Source organism: Chamaea fasciata, unplaced genomic scaffold (genome assembly GCF_029207755.1).
Source record: "Chamaea fasciata isolate MVZ Bird 193981 ecotype frontalis unplaced genomic scaffold, bChaFas1.0.hap1 SCAF_5, whole genome shotgun sequence".
NCBI lineage: Eukaryota > Metazoa > Chordata > Aves > Passeriformes > Sylviidae > Chamaea > Chamaea fasciata.
The window spans coordinates 65,315,434-65,342,232 of record NW_027094090.1 but is presented as its reverse complement, the minus strand read 5'-3'; the positions used below and the strand labels follow the sequence as shown (position 1 = coordinate 65,342,232).

At 40.0% G+C, this 26,799-nt stretch overlaps 1 protein-coding gene across 14 annotated transcripts in view; it reads right to left on the bottom strand.

Annotated features, from left to right (window-relative positions):
- Positions 1-15: 15 nt before the first annotated feature.
- The window catches only part of TNRC6B (trinucleotide repeat containing adaptor 6B), a 136,672-nt gene continuing 109,888 nt past the window's right edge, over positions 16-26,799 (bottom strand). For 13 of the 14 annotated variants that reach the window (XM_066184180.1, XM_066184181.1, XM_066184172.1 and 10 more), the window contains 12 exons: positions 26,047-26,172; positions 24,867-24,998; positions 24,225-24,320; positions 23,829-24,003; positions 23,318-23,452; positions 22,965-23,141; positions 17,648-17,794; positions 17,300-17,395; positions 13,609-13,833; positions 13,060-13,130; positions 11,117-11,256; positions 16-10,593 (listed from right to left, as the gene is read on the bottom strand). In XM_066184180.1, the coding sequence (XP_066040277.1) occupies positions 10,203-10,593; positions 11,117-11,256; positions 13,060-13,130; positions 13,609-13,833; positions 17,300-17,395; positions 17,648-17,794; positions 22,965-23,141; positions 23,318-23,452; positions 23,829-24,003; positions 24,225-24,320; positions 24,867-24,998; positions 26,047-26,172 (1,911 nt within the window). In that variant the 3' untranslated portion in view covers positions 16-10,202. The remainder of the gene's footprint in view (positions 10,594-11,116; positions 11,257-13,059; positions 13,131-13,608; positions 13,834-17,299; positions 17,396-17,647; positions 17,795-22,964; positions 23,142-23,317; positions 23,453-23,828; positions 24,004-24,224; positions 24,321-24,866; positions 24,999-26,046; positions 26,173-26,799) is intronic. The other variant, XM_066184179.1, reaches the window with a different exon arrangement.

The window sequence follows — 26,799 nt, the reverse complement described above, 5'->3', positions numbered from 1 at the left end:
AGTTTAAGCTTCTGATTTTTCTTTTTTTTTTTCTTTTTTTTTTTTTTTTTTTAAAGGCATTCTGACAGAGTGGAACCCTGATAAGATAACATCTGCAAGGCAGGCAGATGCGACAGTGATCATCAAGTCTATTACTTATTACAGTACTGTGAATGTCAACAAAAATAAAATTGCTGCATGAAAACACTGAACACAGGCAGGATAATCTCTCAGTTTATGATATTACACCTAAGATAATGCCGGTACCATGGTCACCATGGACAAAGGAAAAAGTCAAGTCAAAAGGTCCCTATTATAATGATGGAGAGAGCAGTGAGGTCTACATTTTTTCTGAGGAGACTCTTCCTGGAAGCTCAGCAAGTTTCAAGGAATGCACAAAATTCACAATGATTGCATTTTGGAGATGTGAAGAAGTAAATCCTTTTTAATGACCACTACAATACCACCTTATAATAAAGATAGGATAGTTCCTTTTAAGTAGGGAGGATCTGGTCTACATATCAGTCTACCTTCCCTAAAATTTCACATACTGTCAACATTAGTTGCTAAGTCACTGGCAGCAACACCACACAAAACACAGTCCTCATAGTTGGGCTTTGATCAGCAACAGAAAGTAAGTACCATCTCCACCATCCTGCCCACAGCTGCTCTGTCACGGTATGAACAGTACCAGAAACAGCAGCAAAGAAAATGTTAAAGATAAGGGAGTGTGGATATCAAGGACCAGCCATGTTCCAATTCTCCTGGAAGGGCACAAGGACTGCTGAATGGAAAACAAGTAGTAAATCCAAAAAAACCAGTGCCTGTAGCAGTGGGTTTCCTGAGCTTAACAAGGGCCAGAGCACAAGAGGTGGTGGATATTCCCCAAGTAGACCTGGTGTCTTATTCACCCTTTTGGCTCTGGGTTAACACTGTGTGGCTGAATTCATAGCCCTGTGCAAAGCTGAGAGATGATTTTATTTTGCAGCCAATATTGGTTATTCAAATCTCTGTCCAGTTATCCATTGGACAGCTTTTAACAAAAGAAAGGTACTTATCAATTCCTTCTTAATTCAAAGTTATCACTTCCCCAAACTATAATGGATATGCCATGGACACAGAAACTCCTGAACAGTTTAGCAAAGTATCTTTGTCCCCTCCACCTCCTTTGCAGAATGCATAGTTTACAATTCACTTACAAAATAAAGAAGCAATGCTGACCACATATGGGACCTTTTTTTTTTTTTTGAAAAAAGAACAATCAACCTCTTCTTAAGTTCAGTATCAAAATTCACATTTGCATAATAATACATTTCAAGGCCATTAGAGAGGAATGAGAGCGAAGCAAAGAAAACTGCAGAGTCTCTCCTCTCTTTGTCTTCCTGAACAGAGCTGAGGGATCCCACCGGAGTTTCTTTTCAGGGTGGGAATTTCAAAGCGCTACAACAACAGCTCTTTATCTTCTACACCTCATGTTTTGGGTGGGAAGAAGAGGTGAATTATTAGGAAAAAAAAAACAAATGGAAGGAGACACTGCAGATTCCCACGTTTAGCTACAAACAGCTTCGAAGAAACAAAAAAACTACTTCAAATTTTTTTCCTTTTAAACACTTCCACCTCACCATTTCAAAAAACTCTTCTTGTTTTTCTTCTTGTGTAATACCCTGTACATTTAAATGGCAACGTCAAGTGTGCTGGAAGTTGAAGGGTTGAAAAAAAAATAAATTCCTGTTTTGCTTATCAGGACATGGGCAGAGAAGATAAAAGTGTGCCTGCACCCACTATTTAACAGAAGCTACAAAACATCATCTTCTCTTCATGTATAAATTTGTCTCAAACACCACTGTGTTTCAATTCTCCAGTGCTCACAAGAAAACCAAAGCCACACGCACTCACACTCATGCACATAAAGAGAAGCCACATAACACATATACAAACTCAACCTGCAACGGCAGACTAGTCTAAGACTATCAACAGCTTCTGTGCATCACGTGACAACCCTTCGCATCCCCCACCCCAATCTCTACCACATATGAATACATATTGTGCAGTGTAGAGACCAGCCAATAATGCTGCTTGTCAGAAGGGACCAGTGGGCTGCAATCTCAGTGTCTGACCTCTTGAAAGACCACTGCCTCCTCTCCAGCCCAAGTGATCTCTTCAATTAGACAGTCACTATACTCACAAAGGCACATTCATAAATACCACAATTAATTTACTGCTTGTAAAAACATAGGAGGAAACGTTAAGCGCTTATACCCCAACCCATTCCTGCTGACCCAGCAAGAAGTATCACAATAACTATCACTTTGTGAGATCTTACCCCACCTTTAGAAGGTACATATTAAAGAAGTCTTCCAACACCAGTTTTAAATTTTTTTTTGCATAAATGAATGGGGTTTTTGTTTGTTTTTGGCTTACATATTTTGGAATACAGCACACTCACTATAAAGCTCTGTTGTAAGGCTACTCCCCTAAAGTAAGGCTGTTCTACCTTGGCTTGCATTTTCACTTCATTTTGCTTCTTCTCCACATGTCCCCGAAACAAAACAAAAAAACCCACACAGCGCCTTATATAGAAAGGGTAAGCCAGATCTGGCAGGGAGAGGGAGGGGAAAGAAATCACATAATATCATAACCATGTCACTAAAATAGCTATTCTAACAAGCAGTGCAACCTGCTCAACAGTAAATGATGAAGAAAATAATCGCTTATGGTTGGTCGTGTTTCATCTGAAACAGGAAGAGCTTCTACTTTGTCTCAATTAATAAAAACAAATATAAAAAAAAAAAGGAAGTTAGTTCTGCGAATGTAACAACACACACCAATAGCCAAAAAGAGGCATTTAGTGCTCAAGCTGCTCAATACAGCCTCCTAGTATTGGGCACTCATGCAAAATTCTCCAGTATCTTTCCCTCTGCCCACCACAGACAAGAATGTTTGCTGCTAAAAATCTTAAATACTTAACACTGGCTGGCATAATGCATTCTTCCCTTTTTTTGTTCTTTTTCCCTGGAGTACTCTGTATTACTTAACAAAAGGGCTGTCAGAGTCAAGTCAAAAAACGCAGTTTCTCACTACCAAGTTTACAGGAACCCTAACACTGCTGAATGTCACTAGTCCCAACTATCACACATACTGGGCAAAAATGGCTCTTTTGCAGAGGGTACTTGATTTGCTAGAAGCTCGCTAGAACTCTGGGAGACTTCTAGAGAAAAGCTTTCCTGCATAGCTCGATGAAAAGCGATGTGCAGACAAACTGCGGATGCAAACAGATGTTGTTTGCTGTGTGCTAAGATGAAACTGCATCTATCATGGCCTGACAAGTTTTAAAAGTAGGCTCCAGCCCACCAGGAGCTGTGGTGCCTTTTGTAGCACAGAAGAAACCTTAAATCACTTTACATACAAGGATCAGAAGCTATAGTTACTACATCACAAAATTTAAAGTAATGTAACACCACAAACAGAGCACTATAATTTTAAATGGGACCATGACTCAATTTTAACAGCAATGTAGACAGACCCTTAAAGTCTACTGTAGGCAAAACTCTGCTTGGTGAGTCACTACAAAATGGACCCGTTTTCTATTATCTACTGCAAGGGAACTTTGGTAAAATTCAGCAACACTGGTATTTACAGTGATGGGATACTCATGGAAAACGTGGACTAGCAAGGCTGCTAAAAATCTCCAGTTTGGCTCCTGTTGTTGAGTCCAACCAACAGGTTCGCTACAGCCTAACTGCTGCTTTGTGGTTTAGGTTTGGATGTGAATTCAGGACAACAGGGAGTACCAACTCTGTCTACATTGGGAAACTTCACATATTTCTCCCCATTTCTTTTAACATCCTTCTGCCACATGTGGAAGCCTAGTACTGGAGGTAAAGGGGAGGAAAAAGTTTGGGATTAAGATATCTGTATTTTGATCACAGTGGGAATGACTGATATGATCTAACAGTATCAGTTCCTAAAACTGCAAAACAGTGGCAAATAAACTACAGAACTAAAATGATATTGTGTGCAAAATAAATTTAGAAAAACCAACTGATTCTGCATATGTGGCTTCAGATTCAGGACCAAAGTTGCACTTCAACAACATTTCTTTACTGTTTTTTTTTTTGGTTTTTTTTTGTTTTTTTTTTTTAATTTTTTTAAATTTCAACGTAGTTGTCTTGGTATTACTTTCCTGCCCACAAAGCATGCATGCATATTTACAATTAAGGAAGCTGCTTCTCTAAGGGAATTTTACATCTTAAAAAAAACGCAAAACCCTACCTTCTACTCAACTAGGACTATTAGCCTGAGATGTTAACCAGCCTCCACAAAACCTGCATTTCAATCCACTTGAGAACCTGGATAGTATAATCACATGATTTACAGTGAAGGTGAAATATGCAACACACACTGGAAACACAACAGGTCCTTATCTGCTACCTTAACCCTGGATCCAGGCTCATTGCCTTGACCAGGCTTGGTCAAATTTGGGTACCTCAGATATACAAACAGTGCTCCTCTTAAAGTCAACAGGAAAACAATATGCACAAACACAATCAGAAACTTAAGAGTTAAACATAATAAAGAATGAAGAAAAACACCCCAACCTAACCAAAATTTCCCCCCAAAAAACTACAGTACTATTTGAATGCACTATTAGGACACAGTGGAAGATGTGGGAGCATTTTTAGGAAGAAAAATAGGGCAAAAGTTCTAAGGAATAAATGCTCAGAAATTTTATGGTTAAAAAAAGAAAAGGAGGCCAACTTCATAAAAATGTTTGTTATTTAATTTTTGAGGTGGTTATCCCACCCGTTTTTTTGAAAACAACCTGTTTATATTGCAGAGGTAAAAACACACTTGGCTTAACATTCTTACTCATTACAAAAGCCACTTAATGTGAAGAACAAAAAAAAAAAAAAGAAAAAAAAAAAGAAAAAAAAAAGAAAAAAAAAAAAAAGAAAAACATTGGGAAAAGCTGACAAGTATTCCAAGTATATGTCAAGTCTAAACACAGGTTTCTGAGCTGTACCACACTTTGTTTTGCTTGCTAGACTCACAAAATCCTCAAATGGAGCAAAGAATTATCAAAAAGATTAAAAACTTGCAGCTTGACAGACACTGCAAGGTAAGGTAAACAAAGTGGCTGGATTCTTATCTAGAAAGAGATGCCCTAAGTCTTTTCCAAGCTGTGCTTTCCCCAGCCTCTTTGCCCCTACCTTGCCAACATGTTTAAACAAGACGCTGCTAATGACTCCCTCCCAGGAACAGTTTTGTAAAAGCCCAGAAATACCCTAACATCAATTCCTGCTGACTTCTCACTGTTAGGAGCTCAAATGGTAGCAGAATTTTTGTAACATTAAGCAATGGAGTTGAGCAGTTGAGTCTGATTAGCACAATTCTCAGATACCACTTGGAGTGGTTGGAGTGCCATGACTAAGCCACACAGATCTGTCAACTGTAGCTGGAAAATCAGACTAATGTTACTTTGACAATGGAGGGAAACTGTCACTGAGGAGACAGTCATTAACACTTACAGGATGCACATTCAGGAAATGAGGAGCAGACTGCCGTACTACAATAGGTTTGGACCCAGCAGAATGCTGAAATTTAAGACGGCCAACCCTTCAGCAGTCAGTCACAATCCACTGCCAAGTGAGTGTCAAGTCTGTTGGCTTTTTTGACTAGATGCTACAGTTTCCTCTCTTTTAGGACACTTCAAATTTGATAAAACACAGCTTCTGGCAAAGCACTCAAATTCTCTCATTAAAAAAACCCAATAAAATAAAATCCTAAACTTTCTAAGTAAACTCTCCTTCCACTGGCCCATGACAGGATTTTTAAAGCACATTATTATTACTATTGATGCATTATTTTCAATAGACTCACATGCACACACAGCACAACAGGAAAACACTGGACAACTGCTATGAGAAAGACCGAATTTGGCATCTGGTATCTTTTATTAATAATAATAACTTATCTCAACTACTAAGTAATTCATTGCACGACTTGCTCACACGGCATGCTCTTCTTCCCCTAAGAATGGGCATATCTATTTCCATGAAGTGGCTACACTGCCTCACTTTGCCTCGTCTTCCCTCTCCTCCCCTACTATAGGGCATGTGGGTGCATGTAACAAGGCACTAGCGCAGTTTTTGTGGTTTGTGCCGAGCCATTTCAGGCGGAGTAAGCCCCTGACCCCTAGAGCTGGGAGACAGAAGTTGGCCATCCCAGCACCGAACTCTTAAGTTCAAGACTGTAAGCCCTGACAGCCGGCAGCAACAGGATGTACAGAGGAGTTTTAACAGCTACTTCCCTCATATAAAATGAAACAAAGACTGGGAGGTGGGGTGGATAAAGAAAAGCAAGCAGCAAATCTCCAAGTGGGGAATTAAACTGACCGAGTAGCTGAAAATAGGAAAGTTGATTTCCAATGTACATTTGTGTGGAGTTTTTCTGTAGTCTTTTTTTTTTCTGTACTGAAAAAGGCAGGTTAATAGAACTATTTCATTACTGAGTATTCAGTCAGCACTGGTTTTCTTTAGCACTGCTCAGAAGTGGTTCAAAGAAGCACCACTGGGTATTTCCTGCTAGTCATCCTAACGGATGATTCGTTCGGTTAAACTCTACTGCATTTTAATAAGGTTTATACTTTCACTGCTTTTAAAAAGGTGCTTGGAAGAATATTTTTGTTTAGTTTCAATCGAGAGGGAATAGTAGGTTTCCATTCACACACTTCACTTCTCCATGCAACTGCACACATCTGCATGAGTAACACAGCACAATAAATGATAACCCTTCTCCCACAAATTGTTTAAGATTGCAATGAATTCCTGTTGCTGATACTGAGAACTTTTCTTAATGTATCTTAATTTAGAAAGTCTTTAAAATTCTTGATCCCTCGCTTGACAGTAACATTTGGAGATTTTTTCTTTTTTTCTTTTTCTTTTCCTTTTTTTTTTTTAGCATTTTTATTTTAAAGTAAAAACTTTCAAACATTTTGAAGATTCAGGAACTTGTAAAAGTTTATCAACAAGAAACAGCCATCTATCTAGGATAAGGTTAAATAAACCATCTTCAAAAACTGGCTTCCTACCCTAGAATTCCTGAGAATGCTTGCAAATTTAAAGCAGGAAAATAAAATGTTAAAATAAAACCAAAAACACTGTTAAATGCTCCCAGAGTTAGTCTTCATCTAAAATATATATATATATATATACATATATATATATATATATATATGCACTTTTTGGTCTTATTTTTTTTTGTACGTTTTAATTTTTTCCCTTTAAGCTTACAATGGAAGAACAATTTAGCTTTTCTTTTTAAATATTTCAAATCCCTCATTATGTCTTGTAAACAAGAGGGGCTCTAGCACCCGGTTTTCACCGTAGTATCGCAATGAACTCAACTAGCCCAAAGTGCAGGAAAAGGGACCTTAGGGCAGGTTGGGAGAGAGAAGTGAGGGTGGAACACAGCAATGAACCAGCATGTATAGCAAATCGTGACAGAACAGATACTGGCTTGCTCAGGCCAAAGGTGCTTCACTAGGAAGTACTGTTGGCACAGGACTTTTAAGAACCTGCTCTGCATGTCCAAGTGCACTTGGTCTTTGAGCAGAAACAAAGCCGTACAGATGCCTGCACATGAGGGGCACCAGCCAGCTAGCAGGAGTTGAAAGAGAGCGTTTTGTTTCTTTGAGCATGGTGGGATCAATGGAGGAGACATGATAGGTAAGTATTTTCCAAAGGGGCCCAGAGTACGCTGCACACTCCAGTTACTAAACAAATACAAACCTACTCATACTCTTCTACTGCATAATGCTTTGCATACAAATCTACAGGCATGTGTATATGCAGCATTTCCCTCAGTCACTCTTCCTTGTGGCATTGGGTTTATAGAGAAAGGGCAAATTAAATAAAACAGCCATGTAATTCCTGTGCCCTTCCCTCCCAGCCCAGCACACAAGTGTACACACACACACATACACACGCGTGCACCAACCTCCCCTCCAATGACTTGCATCTGTTTTTGCTTCTGCCCACCAAACCCACAAGTTAAATGCATTAGACATGGTCATATCCTTCAACAGAAACACTGAAGAAACAGACTCCCCTATTTGCCCCTCTCCACCACGTGACAAAGCACAGCTCCCTCTGAGGGCTGGAATGGACAGGTATGCGCGGTACAGAAGGTCGGCACTTTGTTAGACAGTATAACAGCTGGACAATGCCGCATGGAAGTCCTAGTACTTATGGAAAAAGTACTGGCATCTCTCTTCCCTCTTCCCCTGGACCCACCCCCACAAAAGACTTCCTGCTTCTTGTCAGGGGATGTTCCTCCAAGTTGGTTACAACTCTTTTCACAACAACAGGTCTTAAAAGTTTTGCTCCCAGCGCACACACGCACTCACACACTGGCTATCACTGTGGATTATAGGTCACCCCTTCCTGCCCAGAGTACTACTAGACTGATGCTAAAAAAACCCCAAACCTTTCCTTAAATACAGAAATTAAAAAGCAACAGTACAGAAAGAAGTAAAAACAAAAAACAAAAAGGTGCAATACTTCTTTTAAAAAAAAGTCTTTGCTAGTTATATACCTCCTTTAAGCAAAACCACATACACAGGAAAAAACACAACACAGAGGAACAAAAGGAAACCTTGGAAGTACACAATGGTTTAAGAACATTCGTAAGTAAACGTTTCTGTCAGTGATGGTCTGGCGCTGCAATGACACCAAGGCCTGGCACAGGTAACGCTCACCATGAAGGACGCAGGAAGGAGTTAGCTGCATGTGCTTTCAGGAGATGAGGAAGGCTGGCCAGCACTTTGCTGAGACCATTAAGTTTTTTGTCAGTTTTAATAGAAGCAGTAAATCAACTACAAGGCTAATTTGGTTGGGCTGGATTTTCAAGCTATTGATGGATACCTCTAGAATGAGTACAGGTGCTTATTTAGGTTTAGGAGAAAAAAGAAACACTTTTTTAAAAGGTACTGACACTTGCAAGAGACTGAGAAAGAACATTTGTCTAGCTGCACAAAAAATGGCAATGTCTTCTTTCCTTCTCTTTTCCCCTTGTTGGAAGAAATAAATGGCTTGGATTATGTAACAAGCACTCTAGGGTTCATTCAGTATAAAAACCCCACACGCAGACATAAATAAAGACAGTTACTCAGAAGACAACTTTGTCTCCCCTCTCACCAAATCCTCTGGATATGGCAGTGTTCTGCTCTACCACAGGGTTAGAACAAGGGCTAGGAAGTGACTATCCACAATGTGTGATCTGCAGATTTGAGATAGCACCCTGTTAAAATGAATTTAAAAAAACCTACTGATGAATTTTAATCCAGCCCAACTGGATTTCGCTTCAGCCACAGGGACTCCACCATGCGTGTCTTGCTTTCAGAGTCAAGACATGCAGATGGCCAGCCAGCCCGTAGACCATCAGCAATGCAGCGTTTCAAGATTATATATATAGAGAAAAAAATGCACACACACAAACATGTGCACACGCACTCACACAGAAACAAGCACACATGGGCAGTTACATGTGCCAGAACACACTGGTACTTATCAACCAGCCAATCACAAAGTGTTGGTTTTTTTGTTTTGTTGGGTTTTTTTTTTTTTTTTTTTTGGTTTTTTTTTTGGGTTTTAAATTTTTTTAGTTTTTTTTCTAGATTTATTTTTTTCGTTGTTTTTAAAGTGAGGCTCCGTCAAGTCTTCCCCCTCCCTCCCCTTACTCTTTTGAACCCCTCCCGAACCCCAACCCAACATGGTAGACCTAAGGACGGAAACACACCCAGTGCAAACAAAGTTAAAAAGCTATTTTTTCAGTATATATGTTTCTTAGCAACAACTTCCGTATAACATGAAAAAGTGAAAAACTAGAAACTAATTTTTTTAATATTTTCTGCTTAAATTTAAATGGTACGCGTACTTGCTTCACATTGTCTTTCTAAGTTGGCGTTCACGATTCAAGTATTTCAAGAGTGATATGTTCTCTTTTTGGATTCATATTCCAAATGAAAAAACTGAAGTTATATAAGGGAGGCAACTATGTGCTCAGACAGTCTGTCAATGACCCACCTTTTTTTCTTTTTCTCCGTTTTCTTTTTTTTCCTTTTACAAATGTATTTATTGCAAGTTGAAAAAAATGAAAAAGGTCAAGTTAGTGCTGCTGCTGTTCCAAAAAAGGTCACGAGGTCAGAGTTGAAAGTTCTAAGTTCAGATTGAATCCGACCCTCCTCCCAGAAGGTCTCCAGGTAGTAAGGGAGCAGGGCTGCCCATTCTGTGTGGATCCTCTACGCTTGGGACCCCCCACAAGCTTGAAGAATAGTTTGGGGGCCCCCACAAGGAAGCGCCAGTAAGATCACCCCCACTGCTGCCGCTGCCGCCACCACTGCTCCACTGCCCAAGCCCTGTTGACCCACCAAAGAGATTCAAAGCAGGTCCAACTGGATCTGTCTGGTTCTGTCCTGTCTCCAGGGATTGCCAGCCCGCTGCAGGTGCACTTGGAGTCGCTGCAGGTGTAGGGGGCTGAGCTTGTGCCAAAAAGCGACTAACCTCTTCATCTGTGGCAAACTCAGCCAGGATGGTAGTGTTTCCCAACACACACCTACAGGGCAAGGTACATATGTGAGAAAAAAAAAAAAAAAAAAGTTAGAGTCAAAAGGTAATGGCAAGGGATTCAGAAAGGACGGGAAAACACCAAAAAGTGCCCAAATCAAAGGAGGTATCAGCCACATTCCTATATTGCTGTGGACATGGAAAACTTCAGCTGTTTTTGACAGTGAAACTCACTCAAAACCCAAGAACTTTCATTTTATACAGGGAAAAAACAAAACAAAACAAAACAAAACAAACACACCCCAAACCCTTGCCCCAACATTCAGTTATGCCTGAACAAAATCTTTATAAATTTAAACTAAGGTCCTGAACGCTAACACCAAGAGCAATAAAAATGACTATACTATGTAGGTAAATGCACATATGCCACCTTTCAAACAAAACAGATGAAGAACAGGTTCAAAGGCTTTGGAATTCAGGAGATTAATGTAATTCAAAAGTTTTCACTGAGTTTAGAGGCTTACACCTCAACCCCACACCTCCAAAGATTTTTGTCTCAAAATCTTGCTTACATGTGCAGTGCAGTCTGGGCCTTGGCTGCCTCCTGTTTGGTGTTGTATCGGATGAGGGCAGTGCCCTGGGTCAGGTTCAGATGGAATGTCAGCAGTGGGCCATGCTGCATGCAGATTGTCCTCAAGGTTGACCCATCAATCTGAGGAAGAACAGCCAGGATGAAACAGATGTTTGTAATTATTTCTCCAAACATACTTCAATCCTGACTTCGTCAGTAATTGTAAGATATTCTGCCCTCAGAAAGAAAAACAGATGAAAGCAGAGGAGACAGAAGTTGATTTTCAAACAGGAACTGGTATGCCTTGACTTCTCACAATTACACGCAGTTTGCTTTAGTATGGAATAATCTAAATTATCTTTCCTGTTCACTTACAGCTTGAGTCCAGTTTTCCCTCTTACTGAGTTTCTTACACTGTCACTATCCTTATGTTGACAGCTTTTCCAGTAATTATATATAACTTGTACTTCTCACCATCTTCAGTCATCAGAATTTGTTGCAAAAGAGCCAGAACGTCTTAGTCTCCAGCCTTCCAATTTCAGCAGAATTTAGATAAACTAGTATTTAAAAGGTTTTTGCAAAACTGGAAATATCCCTACAATGAAATTTTTGAAAACTCATTTTGGTGCTTCTTTGTCTTTCTGGTTTATGAAACAGTGACAGAGTCAGTGATTTTGCTGCCAAACCAACCAATGTCCATTCTGACTGAACTAATGTTTTTACAGCAGTTGCTGCTTACTTCCTTCTGCAGCATTAACAGCTGTTCTCCCAGGTGTTCTGTACAGACAGATTCCATTCCTGAAGTGCCACAGGAACATGGACATATGAATGGGATCCGTATGTGCAAATACTTAAGGAAGTGCTACTTTCTTCCTTCTTTCCCCCCTATAATACGGCTTCAAATGAGGGAAAAAGAAGTCGTGTGGGGGTACAAATATGGTCAAAGTTAAAACAGAGAACCTCGAAATGAACATATTGTTCCTTCCAAGCCTAACCATTCTGTGAGTCTATCAATCCATCTGAACCTTTACACTTCTCTGGTGTACTGATCCACAATAAAGAGAGAATCCATAATGAGACAATTGCGATCTGTTTCTCTTTCCTACTATCTTCAATGCCTCCAAAATACATTCTTCTTCCATTAAATAATTCCTAAAGCAGCATTAAAGAATTTTACACAAGCCAGACTTAGAACTGTGCTTTTTCCTTACACCACTTCCTCCTTCACATCAAGGTAAACAGTCTTTTCTACAAAAGGAGCATGGTTCACCATTTTGGGAGATGAGATGGAGACCTCAGCTTTCCCTTTCACATCAAACTTTTTCTGTAGACTGTAGAAGTATGGTAAATTATCCTGCTGAACAGGGACTCTCTGTCTAGACCTCAGGGTGCTGCTGATAATCATATACACTTTTCCTAGCCCTTGAATACAGCACTAATTGGGAATGCTGAAAACAGTAACTCCATGGAATTGATTTTGAATGGCAGCAAGCATTGAGAATACTTGCAGAAAAAAGCTAACTAGACTGGTTTTGGCAGGAGGGCAAAAATTCTGTGGTTTCACTATGGAAACACTAAAGTGAAAACTGGCAGTTGCAACACATTTCTTACTGACAAAATCCCAAAGAACAACTACAAACCTTCCACATCATAGTCATGAAATTTACCCTCACTTCTAAGAAATATCTTTCTGTTTAATTACTTTTTATAACTCTTAAGTAAAGGAATGTTTTAACAGTCACATAGCAAAACCTGAACATCTTGGAATTAGCTGAAGCAATTACAATAGAAAAACCAGTCAGACTGCAGCTCAGTTTAGTAGAAATACGTTATATATGCTGACAAATCTGATTTTGTCACATTTTATTCAAAAAGAAACAACTGAAGAATTCACAAATCCTTGCTAAAGCAAAAAAGTTCCCAGAAGCAACCACAGAAAAATACCTGTGGAGTGAGATTGTGAAGAACCAGCCAGTAGCTAGGACGAACTGAGCCACCATCACTCCAAGTAGATGCTGCAAATTATAAGACAGATCAATCAAAACAGAATTGATACAAAGAAAAACCATCTTTCTTTACAGTTAGGTCTTTCAGAAAATATCAGCATTACCAGCCCTGTTAAAACATGAAAGTCTAATCTTCCATCCTGAAACAAAACCACACCTTTCCTCACAGTTCACATCAAGATTCATTTTACTGGAGTTTATCTTTGAGGAGTTTCCACACATAGCACGCATCTAGTCTTGAAAGGCCGTATGTAGCAGGTATTCTCTTCTGGCAGTCCTTAGCCCTTCTTCACTCATTTTCTGCAGCAGGACTGGGATTCAACCCCCCATCCACCCCAATTACTGACAGCAAATTTCCATTTCAAGAAGGAACTCTCTTTTTTCCTACTACCAGACAACCGCAACTTTCTTTCCTCCAAACCACTGGTGCTTGTAAAATGTACATTGCTTAGGTCTAATCAGTGGTGCTACCAGTTGATTGTCTTACCAGAGCCAAGCCTTGAGTCCTGTGCCCCCCAGCCCCTGACTGATCGGGGTGCTGTGCTGTTCCACGGAGATGATGGTTTGGGGTTGGTCAGGCCAGGAGGTGGGCGAGGCAGCCCTGTAGTGTTCCTTGAGGAAATATGGTTTTTCCACATCTTGTTGGAGAGATGAGTGGGATTGTGTCCTATGGGATCTGGGGACCATGTTGATTTGTAATCACTGAATTTTGCTAGAAGATTAAAGAAATCGTAAATATTAGAGAAACTTGTGAGATTAAGGACCTGTCCTATCACAGTAAGTATTTTGACTGCACTTATATTAGAGACAAGCATGAAAAACAGAACCATACAATAGTTAATTTATCATACCAAAAAAAACTCCATGCTACATGTAACCTAATCTTTGCTTATTTTATATATGCTGACCAAAAAAAAAAGCAATATACCTAGATCATTTATGACAGTGTAGCTGATTGCAATATGTTCCATCATTAATTAGATGAACAGCAACTTTTATGTCCACACTACATTTCATCTAAGAACTCGAGAATTTCTTAAAAGTTTGGGCACTACTGACCTCTAATGAAACTGGACCTTCTTCAAGTAAAAAAACCTGCACAGAACTGAAAGTAGTGTTTACCATTCTTCATCTACTAAGAAAATGTTGCCTCCTAAAGATGTCTTCCATACAAGATCAAAGCTTTCTTGTAAATCACAAACCTCACACAATGTTGACACAGCAGTACCACATAATGAAGGCCGCTTAAGCTGTGTGACAGCTGGACTTTAAAACAATCTTGATAGTGCATTTTTTCACTAGAAAATATTACTAATAGGCAGGTGCCTACTGGAAGACCTATAGTGGGTATCCTTAACATATTTCAAGAACTTTTTACAAAGAAATGCAATAAAAAAGAAAAATAAAAGCACTCCCCAGAACACCACTACTGGTCATGAATATCTGTGAGCTCTGCCTAAACCAGTGTCTTAGTTTGAAAGACAGGTGTCTGCCAGGGAAAAGCTGGAGCCTCCCTTTCAATGGAGAATGTAAATCCCTTCTCTCCCTTTCAATGGAGAATGTAAACTCCTTCTCTCCAAAATATTATGATTTTGAAATTAAGGGGCTCTCCGGGAAAGGTATGGGGATAGGAATAACAGTTCTTTACTAGTATTTATAACAAGACAAACAAAACAATAACTACAGCATTAACAACAAATCAGAACCAGGAAACCTTATGACAGCCTTCTTGGATGAGATGGGAAGTGATGGAGGAGAGGCTTTGCTTCACAAAACCCCAAGGCAGTCTGACCCCCGGTACCCCTGCAGGACTCTGAGGGGCACCAAGCTGGAACTGCAGAAAATCCTGGGCTGGTGGATGGGATATATCAGAAGTCCCGTGGTGGTAGCTGGAACTGTGGGATGTCCTGTCAGGCAGGGGGGTGCAGGGCCACAGTGCAGCAAAAAGACTAAGAGCAATGCCAAAGAAGCGGTGACAACGGGACAGTGGCGGCCCAGCTCCAGCAAGCCATGAGATAGCAAGCTCAGAACTCCCGGACACACGAAGAGATGGTGGAAGATCCCCAGGCAGGACCGGACCCTGGTACTGACAGCGAATCCTCTCTGCAGCAAGCCACAGCTTGGCCGTCCTGCTTGAGAGTGGGAGAGCACAGCTGCCCCCAGCTCTGTCCTTTATCTTCCCCCTCTTAGAGAAACTCCTAGAGATAACAGAAGGGTAGCCAGGTGCTACACTCCTCTCCTTTGGCTACTTTGTTCAAGTACCCGTATGTATCCAGTAGTTAGTTTCCTAGCAACTTATGGGAAAAAAATCTGTAAGTAAAAAAGAAACAAATCTAACCCACAACAACCAGTTTTTTAAAAAAGGTAGACTGCAAATTCTCCCACAACTTCTGACACCAAGGGACATTTTCAAAAGTCAAAATTCCTTGAAAATTCCTCACTGCTCTGCACTAAGAGCCAGCCAACACAGACATGGCAATCTGGGGGAAAAGGCTGTGTCAGACACTTTCTTAATCATAACTCTCATGTATGTGTGGGCAAATATGTGCATTTAACTTTAGTCACCAGCAGACGGTGGTGAATGTAATTTGAAACAAAGGGAAAACCCACACATTTATGATATGCCAGGGCACCATAATTTAACACATCTGGAAACCAAGGCCATAAAGCTTTCAGCATGTATAAGCATGCTTCAATTTACAGCTGGATCTCTGTTTCCATGACAGAGAAATGGCCAGTAGCAAGCAGGTTTTAAGCACTAACCTTTCAAAGTGTGTGAAAGTGCTTAAAAAACCTGCTTTCACTAGACTCTACTTTACAGATAGGTGAATTCTAAATTCCCAATTCACATTATTGGCTTTCTGACTGCAAAACACTTTTGTCTAGCAGATGAATAGAAATTGGTATATGACAGTGGTCTAATTTCCCTTCAATTTTCTTTTTCTCTCTTTGGTCTTTCTTATGTGCTAGATAAAAATTAAGCAAAGGCAAGAAGCTGCTACATGCTACTCCTCTCCTTAGGTTATAACAGAGGAACCCTCTATGTCACTAGAATTCTGCATACACTGCTTCAAACTAAAGTCAGCTCACAAATCAGGAGCAGGAACTTAGTTTTTCTTAAGGACAAAAGAGCATTTTCAATCCATTCAGTGAAGATGCTGAGGTAACACCTGAACACAGCTTTTATTCAGTATGATGAAAAAACCTGAAGTTCGGGCCAGATGTAGCTCTCAGCTCTGTGCATCACCTCTGCTATTTATACACAATTCTTTGTTTTTAAGTAATTGTCAAGACAATGATGTCTTCAAGAAAAAACTCTTGACATTTGCAAGAAGCTTAAAATCCAAATGGTTTATTCGGAGCAAGTATTTCCAGCATTTTACTGCGAAGTGTGTGCAGGAACAGTTTTTTAACAGAAAGCTGTGGTGACCTTCTAATGAAGGATCTGAGATATAGATTTAAGTTTATGCTTACAGGCCAACCATTAAAAGCCCAAGAACCAAATGTCCTCACTGTCCAGATTTCAGGGAATGATGAGTGCTATAAAAGGCAAGGCAAAAACATTCCCTTCACAGCACTCCCATGTCCTAAAATTAAAATAAAAAAATCACACACCTTCATCAATACATACACAAGCAGGTCATATTTTAAAAATTATGACATGCCAAAAGATTGCACATGTATTGTATCTTTCCTTTTGCATCTGCTGCTTCCTACTACTTTATTCTAACTTGCATAATATGCTGGTTTTGGCTGGGGTAGAGTCGATTTTCTTCACAGTACCTGGTATGGGGCTGTGTTTTGGATTTGTGCTGGGAACAGCATGGAAAATAGATGATTTAGTTATATTGCTGAGCAGTGCTTACATAGCATCAAGACCTTTTCTGTTTCTCACATCCTCCCACCAGCAGGAGGGATGAGGATGCACAAGAAGTTGGGAAGAAACAACTAGGACAGCTGACCCCAACTGTGCGAAGGGATATTCCATACCATATAGAGTCACGTTCAGCATATAAAGGGTGGGGGGAAGAGGAAGGAGGTGGGTATGTTCAGAGTTACGGTGTTCGTCTTGCCAAGTCACTGTTACCCATGATGGACTTAATACTCCAAGTGGAGCAACAATGGACTAGTGCTAAATGAAAAATGCTTTGTCTGGGTAAGTTTCAAAGCCCACATACCTGAAGTGCTATGAACGTTGGTGAAGGAATTGTCAGAGGCACTGTAGGGCCAGGCACCAGGTGAAGGCAGCGAGGTGTTGAGGGAAGAATTAGACCCTATCAAAAGGAAAAGAAGAGTGAAAGAGGAGACCGAGTTCACAGAGTTTCTGAAACACCATTAAACCTCAACAGAGCCATGACTGTACCAATGCCAAGCTTTCAGGTGCTCCCAGCCACAGTGCAAAGGCATGCAGCTTCCTTCTCAGACAAATGCCATAGATTGTTCACCTGCTACAACCTCAACATCACAACAATCTCCGAGTATCAGAACGACCTGGATAATCACTGACCAGATGTTCACTGCTTTACCTGTGGTATTGTCCCGCAGAAGTTGGTGGTCAGTATCTACAATGGGAGATGTGGCTGTCCCCCCCAGTACACTTCCAGGGGTCACATAGGGGTCAGATTCAGGGTCAATGTTCTGTATACCTTTCCATGGCACTCCTGGTTGGAACTCTGGGACAGGAGAGAAAAAGGAATTAGATGCAATCAGGGAAATGTTATTTACTAGAAGTAATTGCTGAAAGTATTTCAGCAGGGTAAACAATTGTCTTCTACGCTGCTCCTCAGGGGCAAAAAGACTACATGTTAGAATCACAATCTATTTCACAGTTCCTTCCACAGCACTAGCTCTGGTGTCATATGAATCCATGAACACATTTGAAGTGTGTAAAAGTCTACACTAGAAAAAAAGTGGCATAAGAGCATCCAGTATCCCTTTAAGTGCTACTGCTTTGCTACATTCAGAGGAAGTTCCAACAATTTTAATGAATTACATATAAGATATATAAGATATATAAGATATGTAAGATTAGATTCTGTACACATACTCTTTCTCAAGGCAAGGCTACCTACCATAGGAGTTTGGAAACATTTGACACATCACACTGTATGTACACACACTTTATACATTACCTGTTGTAAGTAAATAAATGTTTCTAAGTATCATAAGTAAATAAATGTTTCTAGGAGTTAATAGTTGTAATTGTTAATGTTCCTGAAGTTTATGTGTTAGTAGTTGTAATTGTGAATGTTCCTGAAGTTTATGTGTCAACGGTTGTAATTGTTAACGTTTCTGAAGTTATATGTTAAAAGTAGCACTTGCTGTGAGTGAGTGAGGTTTCTGAAAGCAGTTGGCAGTGACAGCACTCCAACCCCGGATTGGTAGATGCGACGGACCATCATTCGACGCCCCAGTCAAATGATTGGTCCAGGATAGTCCTTGCTAAAGGCCAATCAATCGCCAGAGAAGGAACCAATCAGAGCGAGGATCCTGAGCGCACCAATCGAGTGAGAACAAGAGGGTATAAAAAGGACTGAAAGACATTCCAGAGTGTTCTCCGGTGGAAGAATTTGGGTCCTAAGGAGCACCCAGTGTTTTTACACTGTTACTGGTTGCTTCTTTTCTGGCTTGTTGCATGGCGCCAGGGCTCATCTCTGGCTCCCGTTCTCAGTGGTTTCACTAATAAACAAGGTGCCTTTTTTTTATTCCACCTGAGTCCCTGCCTCGTTTATTACATTACCTATTACTACTGAGGTGAGATGCCTTGTGGTAAAATGAATGTATTTACTCATTGACATTCTTCATGCTTCACAATGAGATGGGATATACTTTTCATGCTTTAATTTCAACTACAGCTCCAAGCACGTCAGAATTTTAAGACAAGACAATGAATTATATTAAATATGAACACACAAAGACTCCAGTTACTGTAGGAAAGATCAGTAACTTGGTTCTGCCAATGAATAAAGTGTTGTGGTCAGTTCTGGAAGCAGTGGTGCAAAAGTAAAACTGACAAACACAAAAAAAAAGTAAGGGAGCTTCACACACTATGTGACAATTTGCGTAAGTCTGAGAAGAGTGCAAAGGTGGCAGATTCATCCCTTGCAGATACAAGTCCAGGATACAGAATTCCCAACCTGAATTTCTGAAATAATTAATAAAAGAATATTTGAGAGTAATTAAAGATCCATTATTAAAAGCAGAGTCCAAGATGCACTCTCTAGAATGAAGCAATACAGGATGAATCTGCCATGGAAGGGTTCATTTCAGTCACCTCTGTAATGAAGAAACATGGTCTAGACTATGATTTTCACAGACAAATACAGAAAAAAATATGATACTACTGGTTCAAATTATTGAAACAGCAAGGGCAGTATTAGACTGTGATAACGCACGGGAGAATCTGAGAGAAGACAAAAGAAATGCCCCACTGGGTCAGAACTATGGTCCATCTAGTTCACTATTTTGCCAGCATCAGTAGGACAAATAACACTAAGGGACAGAATACAAACCTGGCCACCATCTGTGGACTACTGGCCTCACACTCTCCCAGTATCCACAGCTGTCCTAACTTAGATGGCATAAATACCCACTATCTGCTAGCACCAGTTTGTGAGACTTTTTTCCCATCATTTTATCCAATCACTGTTTCGACTGGCTAGTACCACCTGTCTCAAGAAGCTGTGAAAGCAACACAGCCCAAAAGTTCACCACTCCTGACAGCAAAAAGTTTTCATCTGTTTAAAATTTATATCCTCTTAATTCCAGCATTTGCACCATGGTTCTAGCATTGCAGGTGTCACAGAATTACAATTCTGCAGCATTTATCTTGTTCATTGCCTTTGTGATTTTATAAACAACAGTTACATCTCCCAATCTTTAGTAACTCAACAAAATAATTCAGATATCAACACTTTACACTATGAGCAATCAGCACTGCATCACGTAAGGACTCTGCTCAGCTATTACCAAAATACTGCCATCCCCTGACAAGCAGGACTTCCCTTTTGTTAAGGAAGAAGCAATACAGCTCTTGGGTCTACTCAAAATATCTTCTCTGTTCTGAGACAAAGAATCCATGAACACAGGTTAGAACCTGGAAATTAGAACTTCTTTGGAGAGGGGGGAAAAAAAAAATCCAAGTCTTCTATCTACAAAGATTCTGAGAAATGGTGAGACTGAAAATTAAGTGCACATAAAGCTCTAATAAAAAAGGTTAATGAAAACAAGGCCCCAAGGATCAGGGGTATTATTTTTTATGAACACGTTCACTCATCAATGTAACCCTCATTTGGAAATACATTTCCTTGAACTTCAGCACGCTGACCAATTTCCAAACTCTCCTTTGGGGCTGCTAGTTATTATCATGCGCATTCACCAACCCTTGTCTACAGACATGCTCTTTTATTTCTAGGCAGTAAAGAAGACCTGAAATGCATTTCTTCACTGATATTTGAAATGTCTTCTCAAAAAAGTTCAAACGTAAGATTATTGTGAAAACCACGACAGACACGTCCAGGACAGTTTGCTTGAAGTATGACTGATCTTGAACTGCAAAATTACAGTCTAAGTATTACCTAAGTATGCAAGTCTGTGAAACACAACCAAAGGACATAGTTCTCACCAATGCTGCAAAACCTGCTCTCACCTCCAGGTGTGATATCAGTTTGATTGGACACCACTTCATTTATTTATGTGCTGAACAATATTACTCTCTTGAATAGCAGAATTTCTGCAGCAGATTCCATTTAAGAAGAAAATGTGAAAGGTGTAGTCAGCGTGAATGCTGAGTGACCACTGTTTAAATTCAAAGGAAAAATGCACCTATTTCAAGAGGTTTATTTACTCTTGTAAACTCATTTTTGTAACAACTCTTTTTCTCCTCTTCTGGACAAAGAATTCTCTTTCCATGCCAGGAACTGACAGCAGACCTCATCTACAAGCTTGTAGAGAAGGACCTAGAGTGTAAAGTCATTTTGGGTTTTAATTTTTCATCAGGGTGTTGTGTTGATAAGGTAGATCTTGATTTCAGTTTTCCTTGTCAATGAAGTCCATTAGTTAGACTATGAGACAGCTCAAATGGCTGATGGTTATGGAACAGTAACTTGTAACAGTAACAGCAGCCTACAGATCTCGAAAGAGTGGAACAGCAATACAGCAATAACTGAAAAAATGCCACCTGGCAAAATCCAGAATTTGTTACTTGAGGGCTGCAATCATAACCTTGGGTTACTGACACAAGAAATGAGGGAGGGTACTGAGGATTTCAGTGAAATTTTACATTCAGAATTTGTGAACTTCAGTTATCTTCTCACAGTGGCGAGTGAGTCAGCAACAAAAAATTTTACTTATCACTGACAACGGGGCTACGGATATCACTAGGGAAGCTCTATGATACCAACAAGGGGCAAAGAGAAGCTATCTAGCTTCTTACGTCTGTAACAGTTTTGGCACCAAGAACCTTGCCAAAGCCAATGGCTGCTCCAAAACCTGGAAACATGGCAGAGCTGCTCCTCATGTGTCTCTTGTAACATTCCAAGCAGTACTGTATTTCTCAATATAATATAAGGGAATGGTGACTGAGGAAACAAGTTCAGCAACAATGAATCTGTGAGTGAGGTCTGGTAAAAGATTACATTCTGGGAGTTTTTGGCATTATGAACAGCAACTCTAGTCCAAAAAGCTCCATACTTAACAACCAGGTTGACAGAATTGTAACACGAATACAGTTGTACAGAATGCAGTGAGCAGTATGAAAATTTGTGGACATGAAGATGTTTTTAAGACAACTAATTCATTAGCTCTGTTAGCTCACCAGAAGATGCTTTCTTGCTGGAGTCAGATACTGAGGGCTTCCCTCATAAAAATCTTCAACTACATTTTCTAGGTTTCCTGCAGTTGTATCTGTCACACAGATTCCTAGGCTTTCTGATGCAAGGTCTGTGCTACTGCTTTACCCAAGAGATGTACCTAGATTTTTACTTTTTTGTGCTTGAGGGGGTATGCAACAGAGGGTTTGCAGTTAGTAATGTTGTACTGGAGGGTAGCTGTCTTCCAGACAAGAGAGAAATCACAGCAGCCACCATTTGCTGAACAGCATTGGTGAATAATCTGTGCAACTTCAAGGACACCACTCTGTTTATATGAATGTTTTATATAGAAAATTATGTGTGTATTCTAATACATATGTACTTTGCCTAGAGAGTTTTCTAGAAGAAACATAAAATTCTGCCAGAGAAACTAGAAAAGTTAAAAAATGTGCACCAGCCTGTCATGCCAAAAGCAAGAGACTTCTACCCAAGCCACAGGATTCCTGAGCATAACTGAAGGTTTGCAACACTCTTCTATCCTTTATGTGACACAAGCAAAGGTGAACCACAACAGTGTGGTGTGGTGTTCCCACCATCACAAAAAATCCTCTACTTTACATATTTTTCTTTCTGATTCCACACTATGAATAATTTTTTCACTACGTCAGCCTGACACAGCACAAAAAAGGAATCAGTACAAAAGAAGGGAGATGGTGTTGTGTATTCTATCAACATATGTTTTCATGAAAATTTCTGTAAATGTAAAGTCATGAAACCACCAAAGATATGAGTTCACCTAACAAAAACCAAACGCTACTCAGGCAATTCAGCAGTTAGTTCATATTTAGCCCAGCATTTTTTACTGGAAATTCAACATTTATGTTCTACTTCAATGTGGAAGAAATTTCAAAACCAAGAGAGGCCAAGCCATGCATGTATTTTCTTTACAAAGGCTATTTAAGTAAGTATGATGAGGAAAGGACCAGCACATCTATCCAAAAGCGAGGACACAATCCCTGCCCTTATGTAATACCTGGAGGCCAGCTGGCATTGCTGGATTTACTTCCGATCTTGTTTGTTGGTGGAGATTTGGCAGGTAACCAACTATCACCAGCAGGGCCTGCATGGCTGCTGAGTGGGTCGCCCTGGATTATGTCAAACTGGTTGTAGGGCGATCCTCCACGAGCCTTTCCAGGGGGCACTATTGCACCTGCAGCATTAAAAACATATATTTACACTCAGGAAAGGTTGGGATCTTCAGGAGTATGACATATTAACACAAAAATATTTAAGATGCATACTGGTGAGGCAAGACAGTTTCATCTAAACTATTGCACCTCTGGCAAGATGAACCTACAAGGGCATTCCCAAAATTCCCCTTCTCACCATTTTTGTGCATATTGGCATCTTGTGAAGCCACAGAGGGCAGCCCTTCCATCATAGTCCACTGCTTAAAGCGGGATTCTGTTCCAGCTTCTTTCCCTCCCACCATGCCATAATCCATGCCACTTGAGCCAAAGCCTGTGAAACAAACAAACAAACAAAACTCCACTGTCATCTTCTGTTTTTAAGCGTCTTTAAATGGGGAGTCATTGTAATCATAAAAGGGTGGGGAAAAAAAAATCAACAGCAAAGGGTATGTTCAAGGGGCATCTTCCAAATAAGTGTGTTAGGTCAGTATGCCACGATATGCTTTCTTCTCAGGTTTGTCTTCTTCCCATGTAATGAAAAATAATGCCATTTGATTTAAAGTTGACGCTTGTCATAACCTTCGCTCTAATGCTTATACATAAATTACTCCTTTCTGGACCCAGACATAAGTGACTAACACAATTACCATATTAATAATAGGGAAGCTACAGGCAATGCACCAAACCTCCTTCCACAGAGCACTTACCACCTGAACCGTATCCAGGTATCTGCCCTTTGCTCTGTAAATCTGAGAGACCCACATTCAAAGGATTGGGTACCATGCTGTCTAAATGTGGCTTAGGCCCAACAGGGTGGGATGGTGAATGCTTCATGCCAGGCTGCCTCTGCTGCTGCTGGAGGGCACTCACCATACGAGCAATCTGCAAATGAAAGAAAAAAACCGCTTAATCTATGCTATACAGTAACATAGATTCTAGTAGACATAAAGAAACAGTGAATTAGAAGAGATCCTGAAGACCCTGCTCTCCATAAAATGCAATGTGAAGAGAGCAGATGACGTTACTGGAGCCAGCACCATCTCTACAGCAGACTGCATTTCTCCAGCCCACTTCATATGATTGACAAAAACAGTGCCACACACCTGTTGCTCCTGCTGCTGTCGCACAGCTTGAGATAACTTTCTCTGGCTCTGTAACAGCTGTTGCTGCTGCTGCTGCTGAAGGAGGAGCTGACAAGCCTACAAGATATGTGGGGGTGGCAAGAGTGAGAATACAGAGCTCATCAAGCAAAATATAATTGCCAGGCGCTATTCACTAGCAGACGCTTTGTTGAGAACTTAGGTAAACATAGGTAAAGTGGTTTCTTATTCCACTTACTCAAATAAAACTACAATGAACGCATTAGAAGAATACCACATCCTTCACTTAAATGTTAAATGTTTGCAATTTAACATTGTGCAGCAGAATTACTCATACCTGCTTTATTACCACCACTATGACTACAGGTCTGAAGAAAACTTTATTAAAAATCAACTAACAACTCCTTTCTGTACAGAAACATGGTTTAGAGTCATTACTAACCCACTGTAATCTACAATAAATACATGAGCCTATTTGGTTTATCTTCTGCCTTCTAGCGGGACTTTACTACTCCACATAGTAAAGAGGGAATACTTTTACAAAATAACATCAGTAGAACAAAACAGAATTAGAATAAGCATAAAAAGAAAACTCCGCAGACAATCTGCAAACAGTCTTGTCTCACAAGATTACTAGCTACTTACTAATTGAAACTGGGGAATCTGTGGAAGCTGGCTCAGCATGGCAATCTGTTGTGGAGAAAGCTGGGGGCCCATATTGAAAAGACCAGGATTCAAGCCACTGTTGGGAAACTGTTTGAGCATGGAGGCTGAAACCTGCATGGAAATGAGTTACATATTCTGAACGCACTGCTACGAGGAAAAGATGAAGTACAAGCATTTCTGTAAAGAACAAGTAGGACTATGACATCAATCTTCAACGGCGTTCTGGGAAAGACATTAAAGATTTATTAACACAACACATTTAAACATGCACAATCTATAACTTGGGCCGAGTGAATGCCTCACCTGATTGATGATATACAGTATTACATGTGCAGATGCAGACACACACACAAAGGTTCCCCCCCAACCAATCAGGTGCTAGAGACGGCACTAAATTTAAATGCTGATATATATGCAGCTAGCCAGTAATCACAGTACTGCATTATCACATTAAAAACGTACTGCTTGACAAGGAAAAAGAAAGGCATTCAGGCAGTCCTTGGAGCAAAGAAACAGTGCCTCAAAGAAAGAGTTAATCTCTTTGTACATTGAGTAAGATATAGTAAAAGACAGGAGTAGGTGGAGAAGAATCTCCCCATATCTCCCCGGATTATTGGAGAGTTACACTAGTACAATTCAAGAGAATCTCAAGAATTGTTCACCAAGTCCAAAGCAAAGGTAAACTTCTACATTTGGAGATCCCGAGGTCTTAAGATTAAGCTCTGCAATGTAAATGTAACACAAAGCCGCTTCATCAAACTTCTCTTTTGGGGGGGACAGGAAGCACAGGACAAGACTACTTTAAAAAATTAAGCAACCTGTCACATTTCAGAGACACTAGCTTTCACTTTTTTTTTTTTTTTTTAATACTTTTCAAAAGCCTATGTAACACATAGGATTCCCAAATCCAGTTTTGTGGTTTAAAAATACTGGTAGCAAGCATTTACCATCAACTGCCTTGGAATAAGATAGAATGCTAATGCTTCTGCACTGAGTTTTAAGTACTTTCACTATGAATTTTAATAGTTTTATCTTATTTAATTTTTCTATTTCTTAACACCAAGTTGAGACTAAGATAGGGGTATAAGTAACCTCAATGAAGTGCTCTGAAGGCTGTAGATCTACTTTCACAAGTAATCAGTTGCTATAAATTCCTTACCTGGGGAGAAAGGAATTGGGGAGGCACTTGCGCCCGGATATTGGGGGAAGGATTTAGTGGCTGCACTGGTGTGTGCATGCCCCTCGATTGTGCTGTGCTGTTTCCAAACAAACCATGATTGCCACCCTATAAAATTAAAGCAGTAGTGAGAAGATGAATCTTGCAGGATAATGGATTTCTATGCTAGTAACTACGTATCAGTAACAAGGAGCCAAGTTACTGACTTAAACAGAGTTTCCTTAGAATTACAGACGTTTGGCTAAAATCAGTAATATTCTACCTCGGTTAAAACCACTGTACTACATTTTTGAGATGCAGGTTGTTTCTCCACTAACACAGAAGGGTCATGCTTATCCACTTACTTCAAAATATGACAAATCTAATGTTTTAATATTTTGCACTTTACATATTGGGAAATGGAAACTTGGAGTACAAACAACAAACTAAAAACTCCATTCCATTCTTAGAAGTGTGGCAAGACTCTGTCAACGAGAATTCTGGTCCCTCATTTTAGAGAGGACAGGTACTTTTCCTCAGTAGGTAGCTGAGATATCACTCACAAGGCTATTATTTCCTCTGCAGGCCTTCCATTAACTGAAATCTGAATTATAAAATAATATTAAAAATTTTCCTTCTGCCATGAAAACTTCAACATTCTGGATTTGAGTATTTTTCTTTCCCCTTTTTTCCCACTAAATTTGAAGAAAATTTTCAAGTGATAAAAGAACTGTGCTCTTTTTCCCTTTCAGTGAT